Below are 22,348 nucleotides of genomic sequence, written 5' to 3' on the forward strand. Positions count from 1 at the left end.
TTATAAGGCAGTGGAATGAAAGATTTCCCCTAGTTGGTACTGAGCTTGTTTTCCTTCTATATCCATCTTCGCCTGTCCACGGTAGTTGAGTCTGTGAAACTCTTTATTGATCATCGATAGGGTCTTTCCCTTGGTTTCAGGTAGAACCATTTGAATATATAAAGCAGTCAAGAGGCACACAGTCCCAAATGGCACAAAGCAATACTGTCCTAAACCGCTCTGCAAAAACAAACACAGAGGACATTCAGAAGAAAGGAAATCCTATTCTTAATGGGTATTTTGTCAAATATGTCAGATATTAGGATTTTTTTCGAGTTCTCACCACAAGGAAAGGGAAGATCATCCCGATAATGAAAAGGTTCAGCCACATTAGAGAGCCAGCGGTCATGTAGGCGGCAGGACGTGATGTTTGGTTAAAAATCTCTGTAGGGAGGATTCCAGTTACCCCAGCTACCGTATGAAAAAAAGAAATTGGAACACTATAGAATTGGTTACATTATCCTATTGAAAAAAACAGCATATGCTGGTTAGGTATGTTTTGAAGCATGGCTGTTGGTTTGAGCTGGTTTAAGCTGGTCATGTGCTGATCCTAAGCTGGACCTGAGCAGGAGTTAGTTGTTAAGGACCAGCTTAAACCCTCTCAAACCAGAACCTATTCTTCAAAACATACCTAACTAGCATATGCTGGTTTTTTTCAACAGGGTATATATATATATATATATATATATATATATATATATATATATATATATATATATATATATATATATACTATGCACTGTATGTCAGGGTGTTGTAGTTCACCTGGTCCCATGCCAAAGCTGAGAATGTAGGTGAAGATGCAGGTCATGCTCAGGTAAGGCATCCAGGTAACCATATTCTATTGGGTGAAAGGTAAAACCAGAGGTAAAAGACATAGTTAAACAAAGTTGAACATTGTAGATGACAATAAAGTTAAAGTTGGACATTATCACTTTGGGGTTAGACATTAGCTTTTACATAACATTCCACGTGATGGTGTGTGTGCACTGGTAAAGGGAAAGAGGGGTAATGTATTGAATAATACACACCTCAAGTGAAAGAGCTACAGTGAAGACTACAGCCCATCCTGTCATAAGAACATAGCCGCCCATCAACATCAGCCTTCTACCCAACCTTTCTATCAACAGGTTCTGCACAGATTTAAAATCACGTATGGCCATGTCATTCTACACAGAAATTATTCAGTATTCAGTTACACTATTAAAATGGTAATCTAGGTCCTCCGAACAGATTATGTCTTAGCTAAATTTTTGTCCAGTCCTGACTGATCAGCCTAGTATTCAGGGTGAATTAGATCACTCAAACTATGCAAGTGGGTCAAAGGATTGCCGGTATAGTTCTGGGACAGTTACATAATTGATAACAGATGAATGGAAGACTCACACATAGAATGCAAGCGGTGAATTCACACATCCCGGTGCCAATGGTCACATATTGGATCTGTCCTGCAGATATACCCGCTTCTTGGAACACATATGAAGCATAGAAGTAAATCTGAGGATTGAAAAAATGGTCCTTAATCTTTGTAATTTCTGAGTGTGCAAACCACACACACACACACACACACCAGCACTAACACTTGAAATCCTTCTGAAGCATTTTGAGTTATGTAAAAAAGTGTTATGTACAGGAGAGATTTACCAAAGCTTTATGCAAGGCAAGTCAATTAGTCATTTGCTATTTTAGTTCCTTATTTAATTTACAGGAAAGAATCAAATATGTTTTTCTATGGTTTTTAACAGGTAACAATTAAGAGAATTTACTAAATAAATGTTCACTTCTAATATTGTCTATCACAATATTAGAAGTGAATATATAATATTAAAAGCATTTTTAAAGATAAAAATTATATACTTATTCTTATATATATAATTATATTACTATTCATAAGATCTTTTAATGCTTACCAAGGCTACATTTATTTGATACAGTAAAATAATAACATAGTAAAATGTATTGGAATTTAAAACAACTGTTTTTATTTTAATATATTTAAAATATCTTATAAAATGTAATTAATTCCTGCGATGGCAAAGCTGAATTTTAAGCAGCCATTGCTCCAGTCTTCAGTGTCGCATGATCCTTCAGAAATCACACTATGTTGATTTGGTGTTTTGAAAACAGTTGTGCTGCTTAATAGTTTTGTGGAAACAGTGTTATGTACATTTTTTGAACTTTATATTTATCAAAGAATCCTGATTAGTTAAGACATGGATCTATTTTAACTTCTGATAAGTGCTTTGTGTCTGTTTGCATGCATTTTTATCCCCTAGAATTATGAAGACTCCTTCCAATATTAACATAAACCCTGCAACAAGCATTTATTCTCATGATCGGCTAAGAGCCAAAGATATAATGACACAGAATTGGACAGAGGCAGGGTCTCACCGAGTCATTGCCGCACAGTTGCATGGCACTGCTCAGGACCGCCACAGTGATGAGCTGCCAGCGGACGCTGCGGTCAGTGAAGAGCTCCCACGGCTGTTTGGCACGTTCTCCCTTTGTTTCATTCTGTTCCTGCAGAATCTCATCCATCTCTTCTCTCTGTACCTCACAGCCTCGCAGACGCTGCAGTGCTGTGAAACAAACATGATTAATGTATATAATCATGCGTGAGAATTACATGCGTTGTAAAACACAATAGGAGATATCTGATATTTTGTACTATTTTTTCTATCCAAAAAAAAGCGAATGTATTACTTTCATTGTATGGCCAAAAGCGGCTTTGACATTCTGGGAAAGAATTTGAATTATCCCTTTAAACGTGTTAAAAGTTATTATAGTACATATAATATTGTTTTATCTGTACACTCTTAAAAATAAAGGTTCCCCAAAGAACTTTTCAGTGAGCACCCTATTGAAAAAAACAGCATATGCTGGTTAGGTATGTTTTGAAGCATGGCAGCTGATTTGAGCTGGTTAAACTGGTCCTGAGTTGGTTATAAACTGGGTTTGAGCTGGTTTGTAATCTAAAGAACTGTTTTCCACTATAAAGAACCTTTTGTGCATTTGAAAGGTTCCATGGATGTTAAAAGTTCTTCACAGAACCTTAGATGCCAAAAAAAAGAACCTTTACTTTTCAAGAGTGTAGACTTCAGTGAGGCTATCATACTCTGCATTGCAAAGAATATAGCAATATACAGTATAACTGCACCAATACTTAAAACTCATGCTCTCATACCCATTACGCAGGCCTCTTTGTCTCCACAGTCAATGAGGAGGTAGCGGGGACTTTCTGGAAACCATGGCAAGGTGAGAAGTTGGATGAAGCCTGGGATAGCATTACTGGCCAATAAGTACTGCCAACACGGCTCACTACCTAACAACTCTCTGAAAAAATCAGTAATTTCAGTCATGGTTGTCTATTTAATTTGAGAAAAAAATAACATTGGCATGTTACGTATTTTCAGTGCACCTCATAAATAAAAAAACATTCTTTACATTGCATAAGGCAATGGTAATTGCTCTCATTAGCATCGTAAGAGATGCATCAAATATATAACATACTTCAGACTGACCACCTGTCCCAACACCAGGCCAAAAGAAGTGAAGACAGCTGAGGACAGGGACACAGCCCCTCGTAAGTGCTTTGGTGCACTTTCACCAAAATACATGGGCTGTACATTCATACTGATGCCTGAATAGAAACAGAGAAGATGGTTTATAATAATACCAGGAAGAAACTAGCAATTTCAATGGCAAAATATAAAGGGTCCATTAACGAAACTGCATTTGCAGGTAAAATATATACACAGTACCTGCATTTATGCCAACCAAAAATCTGGAGATGATAATCATCTCAAATGATTTTGCTGTTCGGCTTAACAATGCAAGCAATGAACTTGATAAGAGAAAGACATTGTTCAGCAACATAGTCTTCTTTCTTGGAAACAAGAACATAACAGGGCATACTGTAAAGATTTATTACTTATTTAAAGTTTACAATTTTTTTTACATTTAAATAATCAAATATAAATAAATATAAATAAAACAATTTGCATGGAACATGAACTTTAACATGTAAATTATACTGTATAACAACAAGATTAACCATACCTCCCGAAACGTACTGACATTGGCCCTGCTATCAGGGCCCCAATAAAGCCGCCCAGTGAGAAAATGGAAATTATAAAAGTCCATATCAGTGTGACCTCATAAACCGCCAACTGTATTCCCCATCGCTCCAGAAATGTCTCATTGACAAAGTTTTGAATGAACTGCAGGAAGGAACGCAGAACAGAAAAAAGATAATTATCAGACACAGAGACAACTGTTACAGAGGAGGTTCCTGCACCGCCTCCCTCGCACCACCAGAGGGATCTGTCTCCCGAATATTAACTCTCTCATTTGAACTCAATTTCCCATCATGCCTCTTACCTGGGACTGATTGCACTCTACACCTGCATCTCATTTACACACACATATAAGGCACTCACACACACCACTTGACTGCAAAGTCTTGATTTGCCCCGGCTCTCACTACCGAGCGTTTATTACCCGTGTTTGATATATACCTCTCAACCTTGGACTGTTTACCTTGCTGATTGTTCGCTACCTGCCCCGACCCGGATTGTTTATTGGACTCTGTTTCTTGCTGCCTGCCTCGACTCTCTGCCTGACTCTCGACTCTGTCTCTGCCTTGCCTCTATTGCTCTGTTTGCTGGTATTTGACGCTGCCTGTTTGATCATTCTTAAATAAAGCTGCAAATGGATCCAACCCAGTCTGGTCCTCTCCAGTCAGCTCTCGACTTGCTTTCCCAGAAACGTTTGATGGAACTCCCACCAAATGCAAAGGTTTCCTACTGCAATGTTCACTCTTCGTCAGCCAGCAGCCGTCATTATACCCCTCAGAATCAAGCCGTATAGCTTTTGTTTGTTCAATACTCACCGGGAAAGCGGTGGAGTGGGCTACAGCAGTCTGGAGGACGGATGGGTCCTAATTTCCCACCTTTGAGGCTTTCCTCCAGCAGTTTCGTGAAGTGTTTGAACATCCCACCGAAGAGGGAAACGCCGGTGAGCAATTACTAACCCTTTCTCAAGGAAGAAGATCGGCCGCCGAGTTCGCTCTCTCTTTCCACACTCTCGCTGCTCAAACCACCTGGGTAGAGGACACACTGAAACTTCTGTTTCGAAAGGGATTAACCACGGAATTGCAATCCGAACTGGCATGCCGAGATGAGGGGAAAAGTTTGAATCAATTCATCGATCTCGCCATTCAGATTGATAACTTAATCCGTTCACGACGCTCTACTCGAGCCACGCCCCACTATTCTTTTTCAGAGTTCCCGAGTTCACAGTTATACCCCTGACTCCCCCATTCCAGATCCTGATAAATTGAATGTGCCTTCTGAGTACTCTGATATCATTGAAGCCTTCAGCAAGAGAAAACCATCTCAAATACCTGAACATCGCTCAGTTGATTGCACCATTGAACTCATGCCCAGAACCACACCTTCTAGGGGACGAATCTTCCCTCTGTCTCAGCCCGAATCCGAAGCTATGAAACACTACATTGAAGAGGAATTAGCCAAAGGATTCATTAGACCGTCAACCTCTCCAGCGTCAGCCAGTTTCTTCTTCGTGAAGAAGAAAGATGGAGGCTTGCGGCCATGTATTGGATGAGAGTTGCTGAAATCGCGTTTGGTCTCGTACTGTATCGTGTATCTTGTTATTATACCGCGGCAGCCGTCATGTGAAGCCCTCTTAGTGTGAAGACCAAAGAGTGTAAAGACCATTGACTCTACCGTGCGACTCCACCGGGCAGGGACACCGGCAAGGGATAGTAGTAGCTTTTTATTTAATTTTTTCATTGATATGTTTATTATTGAAATGTTGTTGTTATATGCATGTGTTAATTTTATTTAATTTCTTTATTTTCTTAAATATGTGGGTAGATAGTATTTATAGAGTTGTAACTTTTTAGTTTTAGTTACTTTTTCTTATTTGTAAGTCGCTTTGGACAAAAGCGTCTGCTAAATGACATAAGTAAGTAAGTATTGATTATCGCGGCCTGAACGACATCACTGTCAAATTTCGATACCCATTGCCTTTAGTTCCAGCCGCCTTAGAACAGCTTCATCGGGCCAAGTATTATACAAAGTTAGACCTGCGCAATGCCTATAACCTGATTCGCATTCGAGAGGGTGATGAATGGAAGACCGCATTCTCCACCACTAGCGGGCACTATGAGTACTTAGTTATGCCCTTCGGACTAGCCAACAGTCCTTCAGTATTCCAATCCTTCATGAACGACATCTTCAGAGACACGCTAGATATAGATGGGTAATCGTGTACATCGATGACATCTTGATCTACTCAAACACCATGGAAGAACACATTCACCACATCCGGTCAGTTTTGAAACGTCTCATCCAACACCAACTCTATGCCAAAGCTGAAAAGTGTGAATTTCATCAGACAAGCACATCATTTCTGGGATACATGATCAGCCAAGAGGGGGTAGCCATGGATGAGAAGAAGGTCAGCGCGGTCTTGGATTGGCCTCTACCTCAAACAGTCAAGGAACTACAACGTTTCCTGGGTTTCGCTAATTTCTATAGACGTTTCATTAGGAACTTTAGTGTCATTGCCTCTCCTTTAACCGCCATGACTAAACGTCACACAGCCCGTCTAAGTTGGTCCACAGAATCACGTCAGGCCTTCGACGAACTGAAAACCAGATTCACTTCGGCCCCCATTCTACGACACCCAGATCCCGAACGGCAATTCATCATAGAGGTCGACGCCTCCAACACAGGGGTAGGCGCAGTGGCTGAAGGGATTAACGCATCCATTCATTGTCCTCACAGACCACAAGAATCTTGAATATCTCCGCTCTGCCAAACGCTTAAACCCTCGTCAGGCCAGGTGGGCCTTGTTCTTCACGAGATTTCGCTTCTCGGTGACATACAGACCAGGTTCCAAGAACATTAAAGACGACGCTCTCTCTCGCCAAACAGAGGAGTCAACTCGCACATCTACCTCTGAAAACATTATTCCTGAGAATCTGCTTGTGGCCCCGGTACAGTGGGATATCATGACAGAAATCGAGCAATTGAATCTTCAGGAACCACCTCCCGCCGAATGTCCAGCCAACCTCACTTATGTTCCAGAAACTCTTCGTCAACAACTCATCCCCCAGGTACACACAACACCCAGCTCAGGTAATCCCGGAATCACGGCCACGACACAGCTCCTCAAAAACCGCTTCTGGTGGCCTACTCTGTTAACAGACACAACCCCATCCTGATTGACGGCGAGGAGGCGTATCGTGTTCACGAGCTACTCGACTCCAGACGCCGGGGGGGGGGGGGGGGGGGGGGGGGGGGGGGTACACTCCAGTACCTGGTTGACTGGGAGTGGTTCAGTCCGGAGGAGCGGTCCTGGGTCAATTCAGGGGATATCCTAGACCCCACACTCACTGAGGAATTTCACCAGACCCACCCGGAGAAAGAAGCCATCCCCTCGACCTCGAGGAAGACCCTGGCGTCGCTTGCCTCCACGCATCAGGAGCCGCTCGTAGGGGGAGGGCTCTGTTACAGAGGAGGTTCCTGCACCGCCTCCCTCGCACCACCAGAGGGATCCATCTCCCGAATATTAACTCTCTCATTTGAACTCAATTTCCCATCATGCCTCTTACCTGGGACTGATTGCACTCTACACCTGCATCTCATTTACACACACATATAAGCCACTCTCACACACCACTTCACTGCGAAGTCTTGATTTGCACCGGCTGTCACTACTGAGCGTTTATTACCCGTGTTTGATTTATACCTCTCGACCTTGGACTGTTTACCTTGCTGATTGTTCGCTACCTACTCCGACCCGGATTGTTTATTGGACTCTGTTTCTTGCTGCCTGCCTCGACTCTCTGCCTGACTCTCGACTCTGTCTCTGCCTTGCCTCTATTGCTCTGTTTGCTGGTATTTGACGCTGCCTGTTTGACCATTCTTAAATAAAGCTGTAAATGGATCCAACCCAGTCTGGTCCTTCACAACACTAACAGGCTATGACATAAATGTAAAAATGTGTACTCTTTCACAAACACAAACTCAATGAAACACTTACAACAGTCGGTGCATTCATTATGGCCAGGTTGTATCCATATTGTAGAGTTCCCCCAATAGCTGTAGAGGTCACCATTAATACCAAAGTGTATGCATGACCCTGATTAGACAAATCATAAAACAGTCATTTAATGCACTTCTAGGCAACAAAACAAACAAATCAACTTCACAACAAACCAATTAAATTATTAAATTACTATTAAACATTAAGTGTCAACATATGATGTTATGTATGAACCAATAAAGGATTTTGAGTCTCTTGATGTGCTCCACAAATTAATTTGAAATGTATTTTTTTAATAATATTTTATTCAATTGTCATTACTAGTAGCAGTTACATATGACTTTACAGTGAAACTCACTACTTATTTATTTAATTTAAAAACAAAAATCGGACTAAAAAAGAACACCAGCAAAAGGACATAAACATACCTTCTTCTCCTTTGTGGTCATGCTGTCCTCTTTATATGTACTAATATTGCTTTGAGAAAAATAATCCAGAGGATGAAATCCAAGAATAAAAAAGGTAGTTGTCAGTTTGTGCTCGCCATTAAATGAGACACAGATGCTCTGAGAAATGTGCGTAGAAAAGAGAGTTCGAGACTATGACACACGTCTACAAATGTTACAGCCAATAATAAGTAACCTCAGAATAGTTTAACCAAGCGTCCTCTTGGCTAGATAAAACAATGTTGTAAAAGATTTTCGAATTCTCTTGAGAACTCCTGTTGAATTAAACTAATCTGCCCTTTACTAACTATACATTGGCACTGTGTCCACTTAAAAGTTCAAATCCATTTGAAAGAAAATGAGATCGAATTAAACTGTAGTTGAACTCCACCTATCGGAATATAAATATAACTGTAGGTAGCCTACTGTAAAACAGAATATTTACGTGTTATTATTTATTTATTAGCTTGTTTCACATTCAATCATCACATGTAGGCTACTTATTAAATATTTATGGTATCACAGCATAGAACAGCAGTAAAAATATTAAGACTATCCATTCATTCCGTTAGGGGGCAGCATAACATTATCATATTTTGACACTCTTGCATTTTGCACTGTAACAGCAAAGTTTAAGGAATATGTAAAAGCTTGGTTTTGGTCGACCTATGAATAAATTAACTTTTAGCACATATTTTGGATCAGCTGAGAAAATGCTCTTGAGATCAGTTTAGGTAACACAAAGAAATGCATGACTGATCTAAGACCTCTATGGACATTTGGGTTCTTCCCCTTATGTGTTGTAACAGCAGACCACTAAAATCAGTCCAATCTTGAGGAATCATTTTTAACCAGGTAAGGCAATATGCCTACCTGTGGGAGTGGATTAAAAGAAGCCACGCCACATCTAACACATGTGACAATAGAAATATAGGATATAAGATGTTGCCAGGTCAGTGTAACCAGGACCCTACTGCCTCTAAAGAAATAACTGACCAATAATAAGGCGCTGTATCTCACGCATTTTTAGTAAACGTTTAATAATAATTTTAAAATTTCACTCTGTATTTAGTTCTAAATATTAAAGCAATGTAATTTTTTACATAGTTAAAAAAGGTAAATAAATATTACATCACTTACATCGAGAAAAAAAACAGTTAAACAGGTGTAAACAAAATATGTTACAACACTATCAGATCTCCAACGACGCACGCCTCTCTTTAACTCACACGAGCGCGCGCACGCACAACAGAAGGATGTCGAGGGTGCGGAGAGGGTTCTGTGCTAGGAGTGATTAGTAATAATGTGGTTTTGTAGTTAACATTGTTTTACCACTTATCTTTATCATGATAGTGAATTAGAAAAAAATTATATAGAGAAGGCTTCATATGACCTCTGTGGTAAAACGGCGTTGATCAAGTTTAACGTCAAGTTCAAAATACTTGAGTCGACGCATGGCGTCTTTTGTCGAGTAGGACACATGAAACTATGAAGAAAGATGCACACCGGTTTACTATGGAAGTCAGATTTATAACCTGTGCAATGGACTATCAATAATATTAGCTAATCTAAAGAATACGAGCGTGTCTCCATCTGTGTTGGCAAAGATAAATGTTTTAAAATAAGAGACGACGCTGCGAGTCACACAAACGCCTTATAATGATGTATCGTGCTTTTTGGGATACAATATTCCTTCTCACCGGTGAGTAAATGTGTTTGATGTTCTTTTCATTCAGTTTACTGGCATTATTTTTATTAAGTAACTCTGAAATGTAAATTATACCTTAATTAATGAACCAAAATATTAGAGTTAAACGTATGAAAAAGTTTAGCCTAAATAGCCCACATTGCCTCAAGTGGAAACTTGGTCAAACTATCAAATTATTTTTTTATTCAGAGTTTGAACTGAATCTGAGAGCTCTGAATAAAGCTTTTACAGTTATTTTATGTTGTGCATGTGATTTTCCAGTAGTGCTTTATATATTATATATAGCCTAGTTTTAGCATCATGATTTGACACTCTAGTCATCAGTATAAAAAACAATAATATTAGTGGTCCACTTCTCTCTTGACACCCACCGTTTCATTCTCATAACTAGTAATGACAGACTAATGTTATATAATTATTCTGTTTTGTTGAACAGCTTTTTAGCTTGGTAGTATGAAGAATGTGCTGTCAGTGTTTATCCAAGGCACTGAAGAAACCGTGGTTTGCTTTTCTTTGGCTCAGTAGTCTTGCTCCTGTCATTAACAAGGTTAACAGAGCTTAGTTTAAATATAGAGCCATTCTTTAGCTCTCTTTTATGGCTATGTTTCTACAATGAAGGCAAGTTCTTAACTCCGCAAACAGATTCAGTGAGAGAAAGTCTGTAAAGATTGAAGGAATTTTTAAATCAGCTGGACATCATGTGTGTTGTTGCTTTCTGTGCTTTTAATATTAAGCAAATGTTTATGCATTACATCATGACTGGGCATTTTTAAACCTGCCTGATGCAGGATGCTCTATGGTAAAGCATTGACATAACAGTACGACTTTCTTGAAAAAACAATTTTACAAATAAATTTGACTTGACTTGATGCTCCATAAAAAGCTACTGTGATTGTATCTGTATTGCAAGCAGCTGTTTTATTCTTCAAGGATATAGGCAAGGTTTCCAGTAATTAATGTCCCATTATCTCAGTAAGTGATTTTGGTACAATGAAAAGACATCAGATTGACATCAAAAGACAAATAAAACCGATGTCAAAAACTTAATGTAACTTGAACGTCAAACATATTGGCCTACATATACATTTAACCAATTTAAGTGTGAAATTAACTCAAACTCGGGACTATTAATAAGAATAGCATTTAACACAAAATCGATTGAGAGGCCTTAAGTATGTTTATTTAGTGACATTTTTCAACAGAATTAAACCCACATTAACATGTCAAATTGACAGCCCATTGTGAAAAAGTTTGAGAAACAAAAATGGAATGTGCTGCATCACAGTCTTCTGCCTACATAGACAGCTGCCTCCGTCCTAACCATCATGGAACCTTATGATTTGGAACACACGATGTAGACAGCAATTCTAACCCCTATACAGATAGCTCTCTGCAAGAGTTGCTCGACTAATTGTTTTCAGTAGTTTGGCATTAGTATATTGCTACGCTAATGGCACAATACTCTTATAAGCATATCAGAACATTCAGTATTGATTAAATTAAGTTTATTTGCAATAAACATTTTTTTTAACTCACCTGTCATGTTGGATTTTTTTTTCCCTGAGCTCATTGCAGTGCAATTCTACACATATATCATGCCTTAAATATCTTTTGCTAGGTAACTTTTGGAGCAGAGCGATACATTTTGTGATTTGTGGTGGTTCTGCCATTTTCTGTAAATGTACTAGTGTATTAAGCACGCCATGACAAAGATTCCTTCGGCAGTGTCTTACCTGTGTATGCGGAGAGATCCGCATCACAAATCCACTTTAATATATCTTAACCCAGTCTTTCTCTAGCAGCTCTTAAAATAGACTGAAGGTCAGAAGTCAGTTACTCCCACTGATGTTCTAGGGCATTTTAATTGATCTCTGAGTCTAAAGCAAGTGGGTTTTAAGTAGCTATTACTCATTTGCGCTGGACGCCACTCAAGCCTTTTTCTCTCTAGTGTGTGATGCTGTTGTTCCGCTGTGTTCTCTTTGCTGTAACGGTCATGAGTCTGGCAATTTTTGACTTTGTTGGATCCTCATATTCACATTTGGGTAAGGTGTTCACAATACTAGATTTCACAGAGTCAGTAGCAGTTGTATTTGAATAGTTTTGAACACCTCATTCTAATCTACTTAGCTGTTCTCAGCAATATTAGCGTTAAATTGTAGTGCTATTGTTTTTGAATATGTGCTTGCTGTTTGATTTGTAGGCTCCCTTTTTACATATGGGCAGGTGCAAGAGAATTCTACCTCAACAACGACCATTGCAACCACCACAACTACAACTACCACCACTACCACAACAACCTCCACCAGCACGACGACAACCACTACTACTACACGTGTCAAAAGTATGCTCTGTCTACCTTTTTCCTTTATGCTCAGCTCATTTTGGCTTTCATAGACTGAAATCCAATGTGTATTTTTCTGAATAAGAATTCATATATTCCATGAATGTGGAATATAATTATATAGTAAATATTAGACTGCAGCCTTATAGATGTTAAAAAGAAAATATTTAATTTATATAAAATTAACATATTTAGGATTATATAATAATTAGTTTGCTGTCCAGAGGTTGACCAATATAGATCTTATTGTGAACGATCTTATGTATCCATGCATCTATGTATATGTTTTTTCTTTTTGTAATGTTTTGTAATGTTTAATCAAAGTGTTAAAACTTGATCTTCCCATGGGAATGACAGACTTCTCTTTGGTGATGTATGCCAGACACCTCCAATCAGTTTTCCCGCTTAAACCCTGCCCCTCAACAATCAACTGCAACCGTGCATTTATTTTTCAGTGCAACGGCCACATGTCAAAGTTCCATCAACAACCCATGGATAGAACCAAGTCCCCATCCTACATTTTTTTTCTTATGTTTAAAAAAAAAAAACACAAAACCTTTTAGATTCTATTTTGTCCTCAATTCATAAAAAATGTTAGAAGGGGACACATAGTAATATTAGGCTGCTAACACAAAGAAGATTTTAATCATTGTCCATTAAAATTAGCTTTTTTATTCATTATACTGCAGACAGTTTTTATCCAATGTAAATACCTTCTGTAGACAAAGCTCACAATGATTAGAAATGGGAATCTGTCAATTTCAAGAGAGCCCCTCAGATCTTGACCGGAAGTCCTGGCTAAGTCTTGCTTTTTCTTGTCTTATACCATGTTAAAAGCAGAAGTGTGCCTTAGGGAGGATAGAGTCTGAGAAACTGGCAAGTCTTGAAAATATTAAATCCAAAGGGCTGTGATCTTCCAGATAATATAAAATCCTATAATTCTGATTGGCTGAGAACTTGGAATGTCTTGGAATCCTTCCACTTCTTCGGTTTCCACCAGTGCCTTCCACAAAACATCACTAATTTGGCTCTAGCTTTGATGATAATTGTAAGGTCCACGAATTGGTGCAATGGAGGTATCCCGTGGTGGATGAAGGTTTCCTGCGTGTTCAGTCTTTTCGGAGCACAAAGTTATTTAATTTAAATTAAACTCTAATTTGACTCTATTTTATGATCTAATCTGACTCCATTTTATTATGACCTCGAATTTAGGTTGAAATGCCAACTGGTTGTTTGTTCATTTCTAATTATTATTATTATCCTCACATTTGATTATTCTATTTCGCTCTTTAATCGTATTGAATCTCATTAATTTTATTCCTATAACACTTGAGTCTCATACCGGCCGGTATACGGATCTCATATTCACAAACTCGTCAGTCTTGGTCATTAGACAGAGGCGATTGACTAATATTCTAGACGGCCCGTGCCATACTTTGCTCGTTCCAGAATACCTTTATAAGTCCCCATAGATCCGAACACACTTAAAGTAAGACTATATCTAAATGAACTGATGCATATTGTGAGAGAGATGTTTTCCCGCATTTTATCTCAGTGAGTGAGATGTGGAAACAGATGTCTGTATTTGAATACACTTTGTGTGTATTGTCCTTCTAAGAAGATCAAAATGTCTGAGGTTCTGTAATTCTTATAATAATAATAAAGGTTATTCTGTTCTGTTTGTGTTAAAGTGGGATTAGTAATGATGTCATCTTGTGTGTTGTTCACAAATTTATTATGAACTGAGATGCTGGTCAACGGTATTATTATTATTATTATTATTGGTCATCAGGCATAACATTTGCAAACATGTTTTTAAGTAATTTTTGCATAGATCTTTATATTTTATTAATCCAAAAATGGTCATTTATATCCATATTAAACCTAGCTTCTGTTTATTTTGTTCTTGAAGAATTTATAGCAGCTGTTGTCCACTCTCACTTTGATGACTGCCCCGACTCCCACAGCCACTTCTGTTTTCATGGCACATGCCGCTTTCTCATACTGGAGGAAACACCTGCATGCGTGTAAGTTCTAAGATTGTCCTTTTTTATGACAGTTTTTTTCATGATTTTTTCCTGAATTGTGACTTCCCCGGGTCTGTTAACAATCCATATTTTCACATTAGTTTTTTTTTTTTTTTGATGGTTAAGAACAGTCTGTTTTCAAGGAGTCAAAACACCTGTATGTTCACACAGTCATATATTTTTCACTCGCTATATAGAGACTGCTCAGACTGTAGCGACTGGTTAAGTGCTGCTTTATTTAATGCTGTCAGTCAGCATTGCTATGGCAGTTTTTATTTGAAATCAAATGCTGTGTATCTTGATTACTGAAAAAAAAAAAAGATTCCAGAAATCCTTTTACTACGATTGTAGTTTGGGTCAGATTTTTTTTGTTTTTAAATCTCATTTGTATTTTTTTTTTTCTGGTCAAACATCATATATTTTTACATAATGAGATTAAATGGCTAAACGGACAGACATGCATTTTGATTGTTTACTGACTTGGATAAATTCTTGCTGACAGCGTTTTCATTAAGCTGTCCTTGTCAAGATACAAGCATGTTTTGTCCTTTGCTAAATTGCATTTCTGTGTATAAATTTGACTGCTTGTGTGTTGGTTCTTGTGTCTGAGTTGGTATGAGTCCTCCTGTTGTTAGGGAATGTATTGTTTTCTTTTCTCTATGTCCACAGCCGTATGTCATAGTTCACCACAAAATGTCAAATGAATTATAGTCAATTTGAATTTGATTGATTTTAGGAACATGATACTGGCAGATTCCTCATTTTAGGATGAAATGCTTTACTAACATCTATTGAATATACTAATATATTGCCATGCATATTGTCATATTTGGCTTTAGTTTAATAAAGGCCCCCTTTTCAGTTATAATAAATCAGTCTTGTTTGTGTAGATGTCATCCTGGCTTTGTGGGTATGCGTTGCGAACATGCAGATCTCTTGGCTGTGGTGGCGTCTAACCACAGGCAGCAGACCGTGGCCACCATGCTGGTGTTGTGTGTGGTGGGCAGTGTTCTACTCATGCTGCTCTGCACTTTACTAAAGTGAGTATTATTCATTTAGCACACCTTTAAATGTATTTATCTGTATTGCTTAACTTTTAAAATTAAAAAACAGTAAAACTGTAATGTGAAATATGGTTGCAATTTAAAAGAGCTATTTTCTAATTTAATACATTTTAAAATGTAATTTATTACTGTCAAAGCAAAGATGCCATTACTCCAGTCTTCAGTGTCACGTGATCCTTCACAAATCCTACTAATATGCTAATGTAATGCTCAGGAAACATTTCTTATTATTATCAATGTTAAAAACACTTGTGCTGCTTAATATTGCATTTTAGAATGTAATAAAATATGGTTATGTATTCCAGCATATAATTTCCCAAGAGCAGGTTATTTATTTGGTTTTATATCTCTCTTTGTTTAATAACTGTGCAATACAGTTTTTTTGTGGAGGAGAAAGAGGTCATTTGTAGAGTTCACACATTGTCTTTCTAGTTGTTGGTGGAGACGGGGTGGTTGTGGGCGAGGTAACACCATTTCGTGTTGGTCGGAGAAGCCTAGGAGTATTCTGACGGGTGGGACATCATGCTGTCACTCAGAAACAGGTATTCTGGTGCTACTTTTCCATTTTTACACAACTTTTTGCTGAGCTGTAGTGTCATGTGTTAAGTGTCGTGCAGTGTCTAATTATTATCATCAATAGGGGGTGTTTTGCATGCTGAGACCAGCATATGTGTGAGGCCTTTATCTTTTAATGGCCTATGATTTGTCTTTGCTCAAGGGTTTAAGATGATAGTTTAGCCATCTGTTGTCACTCTGTCCTAAGACGGTCAATGAATACAGGTTATGATATGTAGAAATAATTTATATTCGTCTACAAACCTCTTTTCAAAAATTAAAGCTTTAAAATTAAACAATTTTTAAAAATGATTCAGTCAAGTGTATCTAAACCTTAACCTCTTAGCATATTTCATGTTATGTTGTGAGTGTATGTGGGCAGATTATGTGTAATCACTGGAGGACCTGAATATCCCCAGACATAATTCCGCAATTAGAAATGGAATTGTTGGAATTTTGTCCATACAAATACTCCGTTATCTCTGCCAGTCTGCTCACAGTGCTGCTTGTTGACAGAGTATTGCAAACCTTTAATTAGATTTGTCAACAGGACGTTGTCACATACTTTGTCAGCGTCGTAAGGCATTTCTAATAGTTAGGTAGAACTGTGGCAATCTTTCCACAGTAACATATCAATACATTTGCATCAGTCATCAGTTTGAAGAAAAACACTGTCATGTTTGTCTTACATATGTGTATGTTTTGTTAATTTTCTCTTCCACTTCCATCTTGTCTTCTCACCTCATCAGAAAATGTTCCTTACGCACAAGGTATTAATTTGTAAAGTGTTTTGGAGTAGTTTGATCATGTGAACAAAAAGGTTTCTACATTGCTTGCAATGATGTAATGCTTTTATTTTTCATTTGTGTTTTTCTCATGCAGTGGTTTGACCTGCGTTTTCTGGAGCTCACGCAGGTGCTCTCGTAAAAACGAGACCACAAAATCTTCCATCTTACACCTGGACTTCACTATGACTGCGTTTCCCAGACTGGCACAGCTGGTGAACGCAGCACATATTGAGAGCATTTCGATATGGGCAGTGGGAGGACTCAATCAAACATGGAACTTTACATTCAGACAGACTGTGTCATTCCAAAAAGGATATTTTTGGAACAACAACAGCAATGACAAGAGCTAAAGATGGAACTCAAAAACTGAGAAACTCTGAAAGAAGAACTCCGAAAAAGCTACATGGAACTCAACTACAGGATCCAGTGATGTAGAGACAGGGCCATTTCGAATAAGGTACGGATCGATGGCCAAAAAAACTGATCTGAAAGTGAAAACTATGAGAGAGGTTTTAGAGAAATCATTCTTACTAACAGAGCTTATCTTAAAGCTATAAATATCGTTATAGATGTACAAGATAACACTCTCCCAGTTTTTCTTTTAAAATACTCTTATTATAAGCAAAACACTAATAATATGCCATTAATGGGATGTGAAACTCACTAAAAAGTAGTTTATTATATACTTTTTAACATGGATATAATATCACATTATGTTCTGTATCACGCTAATGGATAAAGAATGGGAGATAACTTAACATTTAAGTCAGTCAGGTAGCATAGTAATATTAAAACTACAACAGACTCTACCAATTTATTTTAGCTTGATCTCCTTATGTTTATTTAAAAAATGTAAACTTTTCATAGATTAACAGCAAACATAAGACACTATAGCCGGCTCTGAGGGACAAATAATATCTTTTACACATTATAACACTTTTATTTTGTTTTTTTTAATAGAAAATATTGGAATGTATAGTGACAAATTTCACAATTTTGACATGTAACTTGAAGTTATGCATAGATTCACAAATCCAACACGATATTTTCTTCATGCACAAAAAGTGCTTGTTCATATAATGTGCTCTCTAAGATTTGTCAACATCAGTAGGGTAAATGGTTTGTAAACGGAGCCTCAGTATGTTCACTATTTTTAGTCACGGTATATCACATAACATCTGCATGTTCACATATGATATGATTGGATGCATGCATGTCTGATCACATAATTACACACATTTCACTGTGCACTTGTGTGATGCACATTTCAAACACATTGTGAATAGTCACCAATAGATCTGCACTTATGTTTTCCATGATGGATGTTGGTAGAACGACTCACTTGAGGAAAAGAACACTTCACTGTATCCTAAAGTGCACCATTTTCATGTTTATTAGGGCACACATATGCATACAGAGGCTCAAATCATTATTGATAATATTCAATTTGATGCACATTGTCCTTATCAACTTATGCTTATAAGATATATGGAAACTTTTACACTGAAATATTTTAATCCATGTTCATTTTGTTCTCATTGACTTATCTGTCCCAAAGCTTTTGCCAATCTCATGTTATAAATCAAATGTTGATTGATTGTTGAATGTCAAAATGTGGTGCTGGTTTACATATAAAATATGCCATTGTAGGTTTTATTCAGTCAAACCCCTTCTCGGAAGCTGGCAAATGACTGCTCTAGTACAAAGAAAAGAAAAAGAAAATGATTTGGTGGACTTAGATCTGGCCGTGTTCTGTTATGAGATCGCGGAAGCATTTACTGAAGTCTGATCACTGTGTGAAGATTCATGAAATATTTGATATAATGATACCAAAAGTCATCCAAGTGATAAATTAAACAGTTAGGCTGTTAGCATGGGCAACATTTGAGTTACTGTCTATGTGAATGATTTAGATCAGCCTGAAAGAACCGATTCAGGATGATTGATCAAAGTTTATTTATTGATCTATGTGGCTGATCCTGATATGTAATTTAACTATAAAAATGTATTATATAAACAAACAAATTTGATCGATGGATTGTATAAGGACTGTGTATAAAATTCACAAAAATGAGTGAATGAGAGTGCAGTGACAGAAAAGTATGTAATTGAGTGTTAAACCTCAGATTCATCAAATGTAATGGTTTTTTGTTTTGGTCTTTATGAGAGTACTTTGGATAAAAAGGTGAAGTAAGGTTTTGTAACATGCAGTCATTGCATAATTTCCAGATGTGGAATTGCAGTCATCCGTGATGATGTCACTCATAGACTAACGGATGAATTGGCCTTAGACTAGAGATGATGCTCAGTGTTGCATCTTTTGCTTTGTTTCAACTGAATCCTGTTTAAACCTGGTTAACTGCTTATTTATTGACATTTATGTATGATATACTGTAAACACCATCCGTCATTCTCTTTAAAATACTGTCTTGTTTCATGTTGGGAAAAATGCTTTGTAAATAATGTTGAAATATTATTTTGGTTGTATATGGAGAATGAGGTGTTTTCTTGACTATCACTGATCATCAGTCATGAAGGTAAGAATTAGATGATTCCATTAAGACTGTCACATGCTTGGCTGTATGACGTTTTGTTCAGTGTTTTGACCTCTTTGTCTAAGTTTGCATATTTTTCCAAATATCACGAAGTGCGGCACATTTTTGACTGGACCTGATTCTTTCTTACCTATCGTAATTTCTCGTTTCATCACACTTTTAATGAAGTAACTCAAGTTATAAACCGCAATGTCCATGTGTATCCTCCATCTGATTATTTTAAAAGGGTCAAACAAAGAGCCATAGTGCTCTTTTTGCTGCGGGTAAAGCTCAGCTCCTTTATTTACTTACTTGCCTATTTATTTATTTGTTTGTTTGGCTAAACCTTTTGTGAGATGAGGGGAAGGCCCCTAGATCATGGCTGAGAGCAGTTAAGCTTACGCATGAGTTACCACGATGCAAAGTGCCTGCATGATGGACATTGCGTGAGTATTTTATTATTTTTTTATTTGCTTGTAATTTACTTTCTGTGCTCAATCCCTATTTTAGCTTCAATTCTCTCCACATATTTTATGCTATTTGATTTATTTACAAAGCAAGTAGTATTTCCCTCAAGTGCCCCAGGATATATGCCAGTAAAGATTCTTTAATAACATCCATGGAACTTTTCCACAGCACAAAAGGTTCCTTATGGTGGCAAAAAATTATTTAGATTTAAAATGCTTTTCATGCTAAGATAATTTTTTTTTTCTAGTGGAACTGTTTGCTGAAAGGTTCTTTGGAGATCCCAAAATAGTGGTTCCGTTCTGTACTTTTGGAGCCTTTATTTTTGTCTTTCTTCCATCTGTATTTCCTGTATTTCATCTTAACTGCTCTTAACCTCGATCTCCTCTCCCTTTCTTCTTCTACCACGATCCTCTGTTGATGGGTTTCCCAATCCCATTAAGGTTTTCAATTGGATTGCAGCACAGCCCCTCATAGCCGACTGGCTGAGCCTCTAAAGCCAGCTTTGTTTTAAGCGCTCTGCTGAGGGAACTCCAGCAATATACACAACACTCTTACGGAGCAGCAAGATAGAAACACAAAAGAGATGATGCATTTCAGTTGTCGATTATGTGAACATCGCCTGAGGAAGCACTCGGGGAACAACGACATGGAAATTCACCGTCTGTGTCCTGCTGGTGTTTGCCCTCGTTTCATAATCTTCTCATCGTATGCAAATTCCACAATAATTGAAGAGCATAATCATTTTCATATTTTACTTTTTGCCATTTTTGCCCCAGTTTGTCAGTCTTTTCATGTCTAACCATTGCTGGTATCTGCTGGAGCAGATGGGGAGGAATAAGAGTATTTGGGTATTAGGGTTAAGTGATCCATCCACAGCAGCCTCGGCGCTGAAACAATGACTACAGAAACTACCCCTATTGTCTTTATTTTATTGTCTGAACTATTTCACTTAATAATTTATATTCTGATTCATTCGGCCAGTGATGTAAAAAACAAACAAATGATTAGATTATATAAATAATTTTGTTTGGCTTTCATCTTATCGACTTTCAGCTTATCGGACCATGAAAATTCATAAAGTACAACTGTCACACCAACTTTAATAATGTCCCTCATTCGGCCAATAAAAACTGCTGGTTATACCCTGTATAATTGTGTATACGACAAATAAAAAAAATCTTGAATCTTGAATTCAGTCCACTACAAGACATTTAATACAGCTCCCTCTGCTGAGTTTATAGAAAATATTAAATAACACGTTTTTATCTTTAACTATAGATTAATTTCTTTATATACACGTCCTTATCAATTTATTAATTATTTGTCAATTGATCATTCTGTGTATATATATGAAAATTTAATATGCAAAAACATCCGTTTTTAAGAATTTTCAAAAATCATGTTTTGTTTTGAGAAAAAAAGTTATGTTTTTGCAAATAAACTCTTTAGAGAGAGAGAGAAGAACCTTGACATTTTAACTAAATACTGCCATGATTGGAACTTAGAAGTCAACATCCAAAAAACTAAGTTAATGATATTTCAGGAAAAAAAAAAACAGAAATCTAGAACATAAACATATATTTACTTTAAACACCACCACACTTCAACATGCTTTACAATATAATTATCTTGGTCTGGTTTAAACTCCCACAAGAAATTTCAATTTGGCAATAAAAAATTTCTTGTAAAAGCCCGCAGGGCACTACACGCCATATGAACAAAATTATTCAAAATAGACATCCCCATCAGAATCTGGACAAAGATTTTTGATAGTATCATACTGCCTATTGCCCTGTTATGGAAGCGGGATCTGGGGCCCAATGAGTAACTACAGCCATAAAGATTGGCACAAGCACCCTTTAGAAGCTCTGCATGTAGAGTTGTGCAGAAACATCCTTCATGTGCACAGAAGCACCTAATAATGCCTGCAGAGCGGCGTTAGGCCATCTCCCCATAAATGTAATCATTAAAAAAAGAGTTTTAAAGTACTGGATTCACTTAAACTCTAGTTCTGAAGATTCTCTTCATTTTAAAGCACTAAAAACACAAAAAATTAGTGCCCAAAAAAGTCAACTTTGTGTATTGGTGTCAGATCTGACTAACAAAGCACTCAATATCACCAACCCTGAAAAACCTGGAAGAATCAAAGAAATTATGAAGAGAAGGAGACATACATACAGCATTGGAAAGAACAAACCAAAGACCAAAGTCGTCTCCAATATTATCTGAAACTCAACAGAGAGTACAGTCTGGCTGATTATCTGGTCTCAGTCAGGAATATAACTCACAGACATTTACTGAC

The 22,348-nt window shown here is 37.4% G+C and overlaps 2 protein-coding genes across 4 annotated transcripts; one reads left to right on the forward strand and one right to left on the reverse strand.

The window, feature by feature from the left end:
• Positions 1 to 8,564, reverse strand: slc2a11a (solute carrier family 2 member 11a; the record flags this gene model as incomplete). The annotated part of the gene is made up of 12 exons (XM_079431987.1): positions 1 to 219; positions 323 to 450; positions 805 to 880; positions 1,071 to 1,172; positions 1,426 to 1,536; positions 2,431 to 2,618; positions 3,224 to 3,372; positions 3,550 to 3,679; positions 3,801 to 3,925; positions 4,099 to 4,259; positions 8,113 to 8,211; positions 8,544 to 8,564. The coding sequence occupies 12 exons, from the start codon at positions 8,562 to 8,564 to the stop codon at positions 1 to 3; spliced, it is 1,509 nt and encodes a 502-aa protein (XP_079288113.1).
• A 1,224-nt stretch (positions 8,565 to 9,788) lies between these two features.
• Positions 9,789 to 19,700, forward strand: tgfa (transforming growth factor, alpha; the record flags this gene model as incomplete). 3 transcript variants are annotated; one of them, XM_079431146.1, is made up of 7 exons in its annotated part: positions 9,789 to 10,263; positions 12,218 to 12,311; positions 12,470 to 12,610; positions 14,523 to 14,637; positions 15,528 to 15,677; positions 16,134 to 16,243; positions 17,139 to 19,700. In XM_079431146.1, exons 2-7 carry the CDS (start codon positions 12,224 to 12,226, stop codon positions 17,144 to 17,146), a joined length of 612 nt encoding a protein of 203 aa, XP_079287272.1. In that variant the 5' UTR covers positions 9,789 to 10,263; positions 12,218 to 12,223. The 3 variants fall into 3 exon arrangements, with proteins under 3 accessions (XP_079287272.1, XP_079287273.1, XP_079287271.1); XM_079431147.1 differs by lacking the exon at positions 12,218 to 12,311; XM_079431145.1 differs by lacking the exons at positions 12,218 to 12,311; positions 17,139 to 19,700 and having other exon boundaries at positions 9,805 to 10,263; positions 16,134 to 16,287.
• Positions 19,701 to 22,348: the final 2,648 nt, after the last annotated feature.

This window comes from Barbus barbus, assembly GCF_936440315.1.
Source record: "Barbus barbus genome assembly, chromosome: 13".
Taxonomy (NCBI): domain Eukaryota; kingdom Metazoa; phylum Chordata; class Actinopteri; order Cypriniformes; family Cyprinidae; genus Barbus; species Barbus barbus.